This window comes from Trichechus manatus, unplaced genomic scaffold (assembly GCF_000243295.1).
Source record: "Trichechus manatus latirostris isolate Lorelei unplaced genomic scaffold, TriManLat1.0 scaffold00063, whole genome shotgun sequence".
In the NCBI taxonomy this organism is placed as follows: Eukaryota; Metazoa; Chordata; class Mammalia; order Sirenia; family Trichechidae; genus Trichechus; species Trichechus manatus.
Window position 1 is genome coordinate 7,781,509 of NW_004443999.1, and position 13,337 is coordinate 7,794,845.

General features: G+C 39.3%; 1 protein-coding gene across 1 annotated transcript in view; it reads right to left on the reverse strand.

Moving 5' to 3' along the window:
• Window positions 1–4,578: 4,578 nt before the first annotated feature.
• The window catches only part of NARS1 (asparaginyl-tRNA synthetase 1), a 17,834-nt gene continuing 9,075 nt past the window's right edge, over window positions 4,579–13,337 (reverse strand). The window contains exons 8-15 of the mRNA XM_004379260.2: window positions 13,146–13,232; window positions 11,690–11,911; window positions 10,414–10,613; window positions 9,891–10,026; window positions 9,091–9,204; window positions 6,786–6,917; window positions 6,330–6,461; window positions 4,579–5,802 (exon numbers count right to left, since the gene is read on the reverse strand). Of these exons, the coding sequence (XP_004379317.1) occupies window positions 5,671–5,802; window positions 6,330–6,461; window positions 6,786–6,917; window positions 9,091–9,204; window positions 9,891–10,026; window positions 10,414–10,613; window positions 11,690–11,911; window positions 13,146–13,232 (1,155 nt within the window). The 3' untranslated portion in view covers window positions 4,579–5,670. The remainder of the gene's footprint in view (window positions 5,803–6,329; window positions 6,462–6,785; window positions 6,918–9,090; window positions 9,205–9,890; window positions 10,027–10,413; window positions 10,614–11,689; window positions 11,912–13,145; window positions 13,233–13,337) is intronic.

Genomic DNA, 13,337 nt, shown 5'->3' on the forward strand with positions numbered 1-13,337 from the left:
CTCTCATATCTATATTAGTTTTAAGTTGCCCTTTAAAGAGGTGATCTTTATGGATACCATACTTCTCGAGCTAAAGCCAGAACCAATTTCTTCTAAATAAACTACAGTACAGGCACTTCTTGGGTTGCAACGAGATCCGTTCTGTGTCTTTAAGTCGAATTTGTAGGTAAGTCACAACAAGTGCACACAGTTCTTATTTAGCCTTACTTTAGTGCAAGAAAAGGTGCGAAGCCTTTTCACTGATTTAAAAGCTGCGTGTGCAGCAAGTGAAGATGATTGTGATGAAGAATTTGATGTGAGGGTGGGTTGGTTCAATGGTTTCAAAGTGAGAGAAAATTTAAATCACATTAAAGGGCAAGTAGGAGTTGTCCGTAGGTCTTAACCCGGGGACTTAGTGTACATAAGAAGTCTCCGCGATTTGAAATGTTGTGCTGGAAGTTTACACAAGACCAGAAAATAATAGGTCAAGGCTTGCTCCTCTCAGCCACCTCAGGGAGGCCCTGGATAAGCCACACTCCACCCTTGGTGCTGTGCCTCTCCTGCCAGGTGGAGATAACAGGATCTGCCAGCCCCTCCCAGGGAAATGCTCATGATTAGTGACAAGGCAGCAAGGTGCCAAATCTCACAGAACAAAATTAGCAGTTGCAATGGGTTAAGTTTGTATCTGACCAAAACAGAGGAAAAAAATTAGCAAAATATGTTTTTATTAAATATATCAATATGGTGATTCCTTTAAAAAATGAATTTGTATCATTTCACTTTTTTTATTCACATCTTGTACTTGCATTTTTACTGATTTTTTTCAAAAACTCTTTCAAAATTTGTGTATGAAACCTCCCGATTAAGACTGTTTATAATTGAAAATAGAACTTCATTATTTTGCCCCAACAGAGAGTACATAACATTTGTTATTTTAATCTATGGTTTATTTCTTACAAAGATCAAATGTAACAGCTTTCCAATGAGGACATTTTTATGTTCTTATGAAATGAAAGCAGATGAAATGCGCTTTATGTGGATCCTTGTCAAAACTGATTGAAACACAGCCCTTTAAGCCACAAATTGTGAACTCAAAATAGAGGCTAAGGAGCCCTGGCGGTGCAACAGTTAAGCACTTGGCTGCCAACCAAAAGGTTGGTGGTCTGAACCCATCCAGTGGCTCCTCGGGAGAAAGACCTGGCAATCTGCTCCCCTAAGATTCCAAAAAGCCAAACCAAACCCATTGCCATCGAGTAGATTCCAACTTACAGAAGCAACACTGCCACATATTTCTCCCACAGAGCAGCTGGTGGGTTTAAATCGGCAACCTTTTGGTTAGCAGCCGAGCACTTAACCACTGTACTGCCGGGGCACCTCTGTAAAGATTACAGCCTAGAAAACCCTATGGGGCAGTTCTACTCTGTCACATGGGGTCGCTTGAAGTCAGAATTGAGTCCGCGGCACCTAACAACCATAATAGAGGCTTACTTAGAAAATCAGAAAAGCTCTTGAATGGCTGAAGAAATTTGCAAAACTATATGAGATTTATACATCTATTTTTTTCGGGCTTACAAAGTTTTACCCAGCATATTACCAATTCCCTCGGCAAACAGAACTCTAAAGGTACATATCTGGGTAGACGCAGATAAACAGCACTGCCGCCACGTGGGAGAGGGCTTGACTGAGCCTGGGTGACTTAATTAGCGACTAAAGTACTTGCCTGTCACAGACAACCCTCCCTGAGTTCAGTCTGTGGTTCTAAATAAAATGAATTTGTTGGTTTCAGTTCAATGCCCTGAAAAGGGGGGTTAGGGGGCCCTAATTCATTATTTGCCATGATTGGCACCTCTGAGCTACACAAACTAAATTTAGATAACTCCACTCTGCCTCCTTAATCAGAAAAAGCATCAGAGCTGGTAGCGAGGGTTTCAGTGCAAGAGAAACAGTGGCTGTGTATGGCAAACAAATGATGAACTATTATGATTACTCAGAGAAATCTAATCGGTTGTTCCCACCAACACGACATACACTCTGACTCACCCTTCACAACCACACAGAGCCTTGAGGCCACTAGTGGTGATGGGCAAATTAGTCCATCCCCACATATTTTCTGAGCGTCAACTGTAGGGAAAGTATTACACCAGAAAACCCCAAAACGCATTGCCGTCAAGTGGATTCTGACTCATAGCGACCCTATAGGACAGAGTAGAACTGTTCCATAGGGTTTCCAAAGAGTGGCTGGTGGATTCGAACTGTTGATGACTTTTTTGATTAGCAGCCAAACTCTTAACCATTGCACCACCAGGGCTCTGTACTGGGCAAGGTGGAGGGAAAAAAGGAAATGGGAAACAGATCCTTCTTCCAAGTAGCCCAATCATTTATTAAACAAATCCTATGGAAGGTCCACCTTATGTCAGACACTGGGCATGCCACAATGAATTGTACAGTCTCTACCCTGACTAGGAGGCAACACAGACGGTAAGCAAAACATATACAACACAATGTCAGGTATAGCTAAAGGGCCATGAATAAAAATAAATGATGGAAAGAGAGTGAGGCAGGAAGTGCTATTTTTGGTAGTGAGGTCAGACTGGCCTCCACAGAGGTGACACTGACAGAGACCTGAGGTGAGTGGGGCCTCTCCCTGAGGAAGGACTTTGCAAGCAAAGGGCCCAGCAAGTGCTGGAGCACATTTGAGGCTTTTGAGGAACAGCAGGAAGCCGTAGTTGGTGCTTGGCTGCTAACTAAAAAATTCATCACTGGAGGAGTTGACTCAGGGTTCGAATCTTCCCCGGAAGTTTTTATTCCTACCCAGAGCCCCGGGCACATGGCAAGCTTCCTTGTCCTTCTCTGGACTAGTGGGCCAGTTTTCTAGATCTTTTGACAAAAAGTTTGCTTAATGCAGGGGCCTGGCCCCAGCCCCACCTTCCAGTCCCCATGAGGCCATTTTAGGAGTGGAGTACACAGATGCATTCACTTTGTGAAAATCTGTGGAGCTACACTCTTCTGAGGTATCAATGTTACGCTGCAATAAAACTTTAAAAAAAAATTTAAAAAGCCCCTAGTGCCTTTATCTGGATTAAGGTTTTCCTCCTACCTCCCAAAATTCTGGCTTTGAGATCCCTCTCACCCACATTCTGATGCCTAGAGATTTTCCTTTCACACTCAGCTAAGCTTTGAGGGTAGATATTATATTTAGCCAGTAAAGCTGCATGTCCATAGAAGAGAAAGAGGTGATAAAAGTGAGAGCTTATTTCAGGCAAGGAGGATAAAGGAATGCACAAACAGTAGGGCTAGAACACCCTGAATGTGGAGAGGCACTGTGAAGACAGAAGAGCACAGGATAACCAAGAGCGAGAATGTCATTGGCCACCGCACAGGGCTTGTGAAGGGCTCTGAGATAAGGCTGGGGAGATAGGCTGGGACCAACCTGAATATGCTAAGGACTTGGGACCTCGCAGGCTAACGGGCGTCACTGATAGGCATGACAGTCATTGAGAAGAGTACCTTGTTCAGGGCTGTGCTTTGAGGAAAAGCACTGAGCAAGCAGTGTGTAGGGTATAGCCCATCAGAGAGGAGAGGCAGGGAGACCAAACAGGAGACAACAGCACAGTACATGGAGGAGGCACTGAGGGGAGTGACAATGGGGAAGTGAAGCAAGCAAAGAAACTGTAAGATATTGCAGAAGCAGAGAGGGCAGGAAAAGGCAGTTGATGGTATATTGGGGACCAGAGTGTGAGATGGAACAGTAACTCCAAGATTCCCAGCATTGGTGATGCCGAAAGAGAGAAACCCATCATTAGCAGGAGAGCTGGTTTGAGACACAGATGAGTGTACTTTTCAATTGCTATTGCTGTTTTCACTTTGCTGTATTTGTTTGGTTTTAACCAAGTATGTTTTCAGTTGCAGGAAGGACTAACAGTAAAGCTATCTAACAGGAAGGTTTAGTGGTCACGTATATAGAAATAATGACTGAAATGATTCAATAAAATAATAAAATGATTCATTCATTCATTCTTGATTTTTCTTCAAATACAGAGTAAAGGCCTCTGGATAAAAGACGGGGGCTTCAGCACCCTCCCCGCCAGGCTCAGTTTCTTGGCCTGATACCACCATGATATTGACTCCCTCATTCCTGACTAATCCTGTGGCTCTCACTTAGTATTTTAAAACTCTAAATTTATTTACTCAGTTAAAATTTAGGCTAATTTGAGTCTAACCTCTTAGCTTAAATTGTGATCAACCCAATTGCCTAGTTGCATCCAATTAGAGCTCATTCACATTCTTACAGGTATTTTCTATTAAAAGATAGAGGCCAAATATACTACAAATGCCTCATTTCTATTTTGTCATTTAACTTAACTGCAAAATAGGATAAAATCTAATGTACATAAGAATAACATAAAAACGACTACAAAAATGATAGAATTAGGGCCCATATACTTAATATTTTAAAAATTATTCCATTTCATTCCATATAATTCTAGTAACACCTACTAAATTTAGTAATATCTAATTTCATGTATGTACATATCATGAAAAATAGAACCATGAAAAATGCAAATGGCATGAACTAATGAGAGATGTTTAGCTTTAAAAAAAATAAGCCAACTAAGTGTTTTTTCTGTGTGTCCATTTATTGATTGCTGGGAATACAGTCTATTGAGAATACATGACATGCAGTTTGGGGGAGAAATTAACCCAATCTGAAATGAAGCCATTCAACAAGCCTGCTGTGAGTTAATAAGGTAACACAGATTAGATCTGAGGACATGGTGAGGACCATTCAAACAACCACTTACAGTTGTTATTAGGATTCCTGTTATAATTTCTTTTGAAACTCATTTATTCTTAATTACTTAGGAACTACCAGGAACAACCAGTCTGCCTCTTTAGCTTAAACTAATGCTAGGAGGGATGCTGTAAATCATTTAACTACCGAACAATATTATATATGCACCATATATATATATACACATATACACATACACATATATATGAGATCTTACTTCATTATTTACTTCAACAATTATGATTTTATGTCAAATTCTTTAAGACATTTCTATTTTTTAGAAATTATTCCACATCAGTTTGTATGCCTCAGAATTATAAGCAACAATACAGATTTAGAAAGATTAATAACTGATGCAAAAGTCTGTATTCATTTGATCCCAGTATCTATTGCTGAATTACATCCTATTCTGAAACTAGCAATTTCTTATGCCATATTGTCAATTTTCACCCACGAGGTTTATTTTAACTCATGGATAGAATAAAATGATATAAACTGAAGAATTCCAGTTACACTTAAAAGGACAGAAAAGCAAAGTCACTGGAATGTCTTAGAACATAATTAAAAATTATTTAAATATATGGAATATATGGCACAAAGCTTATGATCTATAAGTGGATACCAAAATGCTAAAATATATTCATAATTACAGTTACATGCCACATATTTCACCCAAATTTTATAATGGATTTTTGTTTTCTTAAAATGACAATATCAATGTTCACTTGATATCCAAGTAAACTACTTTTTATGATAGTAGAAATAATAAACAGAAAGAGAAAACAGAAAGAGTTGAACCCTAATAAAACAAAAAAAGGGAAAATTTTGGCTTTTTAAAAAAAGAGGCAGTCTGTTCCTTTCGTGAACCGTATTCTCCTTAAAGCTTTAGGAGGAGTTGATTATGGCGTGCAGCGCTGGACAAATCGAGGGTATAAGCACACATCTCGGATGTGATACCTATTCAGAATCCAAGTTAAGAATCGTTCCAAGCCCAAGCCATATCCTCCATGAGCACATGTACCATACTTTCTCTGTTAAAAAAAAAAAAAGAGAGGGAGGAATAAATGCTACTTTAAATTTCATCAAAATAGTTATAATTTTCTACTGTGGAAGGAGTTAGCTCATTATGGCTAACAACTCATCCTTTAATCTATAACCTTCATGGACCAAGTGTGAAAGAAGAAAAATAAGCCACAAATTAAGTACCACCCTGTAAAGAAGAGATTTAAAACTCTTAAACTAAGTCAGTGTCTCTGTTTATAAGAGGAAAATGAACAATAGTACTAGATATTGACAGGATCTAATGACTTGAAATAGCATTTTTTTGAAACTCAGTAGCAACGGGCAAGTTAGCAGTTAAATAGGTTTTCAAATGAAGTTAATCTATAACTTAGCCAAAGGTAAAACTAACAATATTCATAAGCTACATTATTATAACTGTTAAACTGAATACAGCCCAATTACCAAGGTACCCTGAGTTCTCTCCTTTTAAAAATTTCAATTTATACAGAATGATTACAGTGAAAAAAATTTATACAGTGGTAAACATTGTTTTTACCTGATCTGTATACCAGTAATAGGGAGTGGGGTCAATCCCTTCTCTTTTGTAGCCTGCCAGAATCTCTTCACTATCCCAAATACGCATGGAGCCTCCCACAATCTCACCAACATTAGGCATCAACACGTCAACCTTCGGATAATAAAAGTAAAAAGAAATTGCACAGTTACTACCAGGCTCTCTGACATGGCATTGCCCTACAACTTAAGTGAAAACTACAATTAAGCACCTAGAGCTAAAGGAAGCACTGTGATTACTCAAGATTCGAGTACTATTCAAATTCTATAATTTAACAAATAATGTTACCTGCAATCAGGAGAGAAAAAAACACTCCTTCAATATTGTCATTCTAGATTTATAATGAAATGTTTGCCATGCATTGTATCTTGTTCCAAACAACAGTCCCCGCCCTCTTAAAAAGCAAAATGACTAATACTATTTGCATCACAAACTGACAGATTCAGTAAGGCGGGAATCCTCAGGACATCGCTGCATATAGAAGGACTTGATCTCTACAGGAAATCGACACAGCAAGATTGGCTCATTAATGGTGTCTGTCATCAGTCTCTCAGGAGCTTCTGGGATATCCTGAGGTTAAAGAAGAGTTCATTAACATTTACAACTCCAAATGCAACAAGACAGAAGCAGCTCTCCTACCCACGACCAGCCCTTTGTCCTATTAACGCAACATAGTAGAGAACACACACCCAACCATCATCCATACACATGCATATACCGGACAATTCCTTTCAAAAATAAACATATTAAAAAACTCACACACAGCTATTAAATGAACTGTAAAAAAAACCTGCCGCCTATTACAGTATCTCTCAAGCACCATTCTGCTTGAGAAATGAAAACCCAAAAAACCCAGCCATTGTCATTGTCACTAGATGCTGCTCAGCTATTTTTTTCAGTGGGCAGTCTTGTCTAGCTCTAAAGGGAAAGTGGCCCATTTTGTCCCATAAGGAATAAGGTAATCCGTGAATGCTTCAGAACATCACTGAGCTACACACCGAAGGTGTTATTAATAACACTAATCTTTAAGCGCTCCTGTTATCTGCACTTCCTTCCTGTTACCATAAATCAGTTATGCCTTCAATAGTAGTAAGACGCAGCCATGAGGCAAATAACCGACATCAAATTTATAAGTGTAACCACGTCTGGAACAGTTAGACCTGAAATGTTAGAAGATGGCGAATCGAGTTAATCTGCTTCTCTTTCAAAACATCCTTCAGTAAACCACATGTAAATTCAAGTTAAAACTGAAAACTCTTGTCCCAGTAAACACCGATTGGGAGAAGTGGACAAGACGCATTGATTTGCTGAGTGTAAGAAGTGAAATGGACCTCAGCAGCAATCACCAGGCACAGATGTTTTCAAGCTCCAGTCCCTGGAGCCCTGCACCCTTGGAGGTGCAGAAGGGAAATGGGAGATGAAGTAGTAGAGACTCTGGTCTCTCAGCTGTTATCTGCTTAACATTCTTTACAAACTGCCTAAGATTTAATTATGGGAAAGGACCTTCAGAAAATGTCTGAAGATCGTTTATCTACTCTGGTCCTCACCTCAGCTGTATGGGATGACATCAGTGTAGAGTAAACGCTGATGCACATTAAGGACTTCCTGTGCCATGGACAAGGAGCCCTGGTGGTACAGTGGTTAAGCGCTGGGCTGCTAACTGAAAGGTCGGCAGTTCAAACCCACCAGCAGCTCTGAGAGAGATGTGGCAGACTGCTTTCATAAAGATTACAGCCTTGGAAACTCAATGAGGGCAGTTCTACTCTGTCCTACAGGATTGCTGTGAGTCAGAATTGACTCGATGGCAACGGGTTTAGTTTTTTGGTTTGGTGCCACGGACCCTGCTAGAGATTTAGCTCATTTAATCCTTACAATCTTGCAAGGTGGATGCTACCTCCAAGGCAGAGATAAGGAACCAGAGGCTGGGGTCACTGGCTTTCAGTGACACAGCTGGTAAGAACAGAGATGGGATCTAAACCCACCTGGAGGCTTTTGACTCCAAAGCCTGTGTTCTTTCCACTCAATCCCACTACTTTGTTAAGTATTTGGTACTAGAAGTATTTAATTTTTCAGTACAAAATTCTGTCATTATATATCATGAGCTGAAGTCATGAAATAATAAGAGTAATTTATACAGGATAAAACAAATTTATATATATACCAACATTCTGCATGTAATTTCACAAGAGTTCACAACCTTCTAAAGCATCTCTGACAATCTAGAGAATCAGAGCTTTTAAATGCAGCCATGGATTGGTAATGGAAGAGGCAAATGACAATGGATGAGATTTGAAGTAGAGCTAAAAAATTGCTAATATTTACTGAATGTTACAGAAAAGCCATCGTCCTATGGCTTGCTCTACATCTATTAACCCAATGAATCCTCAGATGACCCCAGGAAGCAGATTCTGTTATCATGAGTTTGAAAACAAGCAGACACCTCTTGCATTACAGACTTATACATCAAAGTAGCATTCTACTTAGGAGCACTGGTGCTTAAATGGTTAAGCGCTGGGCTGCTAACTGAAAGGTGAGTGCTTCGAACTCACCAGCCGCTCTGCAGGAGAAAGATGTGACAGTCTGCTCCCATAAAGATTACAGCCTAGGAAACCCTAAGGGGCAGTTCTACTCTTGTCCTACAGGGTTGCTATGAGCTGGAATAGACTCTATGGCACCAATAACAACAGCATTCCACTTAAGCACAATGCCAACTCTGAAACAACGATAAGAAAGGAATACATACTTCTCCAAATTCATAGAAAGTTCCATCTTCTTTCTTTACATTGTGTTCTTTTAGCCACACAATGGCATCCAAATAGTTCATCCGTTTAAAAGGCCGTTTGGGGGGCTTGAAGTTCTTTAGTAGAAAGGAAAAACACAGCATATAAAAAGAAACCATTAACACTAAAATTTCCATTTTTAGAAAATGGTTTACCATTATTATAAAATAACTGTCTCACCAGGGATCACAATAGAGGGTCCCGGGCAAAGCTGGAGAGAAATGTAGAACAAAATCCTAACTCCCAAAAAAAGATCAGACTTACTGGTCTGACAGAGACTGGAGAAACCCCCAAGAGTATGGCCCCTGGACACCCTTTTAGCTCAGTAATGAAGTCACTCCTGAGGTTCACCCTTCAGCCAAAGATTAGACAGGCACATAAAACAAAACGAGACTAAATGGGCATGCCCGCCCAGGGGCAAGGACTAGAAGGCAGGAGGGGACAGGAAAGCTGGTAATAGGGAACACAAGGTCGAGAGGGGAATGTGTTAGACATGTCGTGGGGCTGGCAACCAATGTCACAAAACAATATGTGTACTAACTGTGTAATGAGAAGCTAGTTTGTTCTATAAACCTTCATCTAAAGAACAATTTAAAAAAAAGAAGATACTGTCTCAGATTACTACAAAACAGTGCAGACATTCCTAAAAATGGAAAACAAATATGATGCTCCCCTTACGTAAGTTAAAATACTATGAAATTACTGGCAAGGACTAATATCAAATTTTCGTCTTCAAAATATTAGCCACTTACACGTCACCTACCGGGTTGAGGTCATACACTATACTTGCTATGGGGGATTTCAAGACTCTGTCCACCACGTCACAAATCAAGTCCTCCACTCGGGTCAGGAGGTCCTCAAAGGTCAAGAAAGCGCACTCTGCTTCAATGTGAGTGTACCTGGAGAAAAGACACTATTCAGAGCCACTCTGCTTTTAAGCTAAGCTTCTCTCAAGTAAGGATTTAAATAAATTGTCCAGAAAGGTAAAATATCAACACTGCTAACCAACTCCCAACTCTGTAAATTAGTTCGGACCCCTTCCCCCTTGAGTAGTGACTGCCTGTTTATTCCTTAACACATAAAGAAGAATCAAGGTACAGTGAAAGAATCGACCTTAGCTATGGCCAGAGAGGCACAACTTCTGAACGTGTTCATCCATTCATTTATTCAATGGCCCTCAAATACAAAATTTTTTACACGGACATCATTTACCTACATAAAGATTCCTTCTACAAAGACATTTTCTTAAAAAAAAGGGAGAGAGAGAGAGAGAGACAATTCCGTACTCTGCCAGGTGCCTTCGAGTTCTGGATTGCTCTGCCCTGTATGACTGTGCAATGCAAAATACATCTCCGAGCGATGGGAGGCAGGTCTCCAGGTACAACTGAGAGGACTGTGTCAGAAACGCCTCTTCCCCAAAATAGTCAAGCTTGAAGAGTGTGGAACCACCTTCTACTTGTGTTTGCACTAATGTTGGAGGAGTAACCTGTTCAAATGGAAAGAGGTGTAAATACATGCCTATTGTGAACACTTCTATTCAAGCTTTAAAACAGAAAAAAGATATTGTTTGCACAGCACATTAATATAATAGATGTAAATAAGCTATACACCTGTAAAAATCTGAATTGGCAAATGTTATGTGATATACATTTTGAAAACAACAACAAAAAGAGCAGATCCTGAGCCTGCTTAGGTACATCCAACACCTCATGGGATTTGCTTTCATGGTTTGGAGGTTTAGGATCATGGCTTCAAGAGGCATCCCAGCTAGTTGGCCTAATATCATGTTTAGTGTTTCTGTTCTACCTCCTAGTTCATGGCATAGTGTCTGGGGTTTTAAAAGCTTGCAAGTGGCCATCCAAGGTACAGTAATTGGTCTCTGTTTGCATGGAGCAACAGAGGAAACAGTAGAGTCAGGAATAGGAGTAGGAAGTGGAATACGTAGTTAATTGCCTCCATGAATAACTAACTGCCTCCTCTGACATTAGACTGGAATGGAATGGTGTACAGCTGCCATTACTGAACATTTTGATCAAAGATTCTATAGAAAAATCCTGATCAAAAGGGAGAAAAATATGGAACAGAATTTCAAATTCTCATGGAATCTAGACTTTCTGAAGCCATGGAGACGGGATGAACCCCTGAAACTAATGCCCTGAGATAATCTTTAACCTTAAATATTAAGTCAAAAAATATCCCCTGAAGTCTTTTTAAAACTAAACAATAGTTTAGTTTAACTAGTAAAGAATATCTGCCCTGAGCATTGTATTCTTTTAATATCTAACTATACAGGATCAAACTGACAATAGCAACTCCAAATATTAGACAGGAAACTTAGGGGGCAGTGAGTTTATGTTAATGAGGGAGGAAAAATTCAAAAAAGGAGGGTGAGAATGACTGCACAACTTGAAGAGTATAATCAGTGTCACTTAATTGTACATGTAGAAATTGTTGAATTGGGGTATACTCTGCTGAGTATATTTTAACAACAACAAAATATAAACTAAATTATTGAAAAAAAAAAAAGATACTGTTTGCAAAAGATGAAGAACACACACTTACCTCATAGTACCCCCTGTCAAAGAAGTGATCTCTGAAGCACCTGGTGATCAGCGACCGGGCTTTCAAGATTTTCGACATGTTTTCTCCTCGGATCATCATGTGTCTGTTGTTGAGCTGGACATCAACATCAGATTCCTCGTTGATCAAGTTATCGGCTCCTCCAGCAGGGGCCAACCCAATTAGTTCCCAGAAGTCACAGCTCAGCTCATGGCCCCCTGGAGCCTACATTTTGAAAAAGGGGCGGGGCAGGGAAAAAAGAGAAGGAGAAGGAAATAACAAAAATTAACAGTATTGAAGATTTTAATTCATGTCAAAATTTTTGCTGAGCTGCCATTTCTGAGAACTGCATCATTACTAGCCTACCCTTCTAAAACAAATACACAATTCAAGCTTTTATTATTTTTTTATTTTATATTTCTTTCAGAGTAAACACACACACACATTTAAAAAATATAGAAAAGCACAAACTAAGAGATAAAATAATCTGTAACCTACAACGTGAAGTAGCTAACTACTCTTAACATTTTGGTGTATCTTTCCAGCCTTTGTAAAATAACATATTCACCCATACTGAAGACTCCTTAAATGCAGAGGTTTTGCTAAAAGCTATTTCTCTTTGGAACATACATGTAGTAAACACTCAAATTCTGCCTAATAATTCCATTACAAGCAATTCATTTTAAAAGCCACAAATCATGGAAGATGCAATTAACTTGGCGCCCAACACTGGCCAACACTAAGATCACGATAATCACTCCATTTTGCAACCACATGACTTTCAAGGAAAATTCCATGAACTGGAATCAAATAGTCATTCTCAGTATGGATTATTTTACATGAACTCTGTGAGACCTTCTTTTATTAATATTTCTAGTCTATTAGTAGGACTCTGTGGGCTCCCTCTGGTGGTTAAACGTATGTCATTTCTTTCCTAACCAACACGTATAGCCACAGGAGTTACTTGAACTATAATTACCAACAAGTAACTAACTGGTATAGGTGATGTGCCTGTTGGCTAGAGAAGAACCAACTCTCTGAAAATGAGAGTTATATTTAGCTTTTTAAAAAAGAGGCTTTCAAATGCTATTCAGAAAGTTCCTGATTTAGAGAACTGTTCTTTCCTGATTTTTTTTTGGGGGGTGAGAAGGGGGGGGGGCATGGTTAAGTTTTTACTTCTACCTAGCTGAAAAATTATTCACAAACCATGGCACAAAGGCTACATTACAGCCCATGAGGTTTATTTAGAAATTCTGCAATATTAGTAAACCCTAAGTTCTTTTCATCATATGAGTTGTATAGTATCCTATGTACATATTTCCCTGGAACAGGAAAAGGCACACTAAATTTAGCATGTGCAACATTTTTTTAATTTATATGCCAAATACCAAAAATGTACAAATAAAGACATAGTTGGAAAACAAACTTATTCACCCAGTGAAGAACTCAGTCCACTCACCTGCTTGCCCTCTGGGGTAAGATTTAGCATTCCATACACTGCGACACTACTCTCAGTGGACAAGACCACTCCATTGTAACACTGACACTGTAAAAGATGGAAGCCCAAATTTAGTTATTCACATTTACATTAAAATACTGTAATGTCAAGGATGCCCTTTATCACCACTCCTATTTAACATTGTGCTGGAAG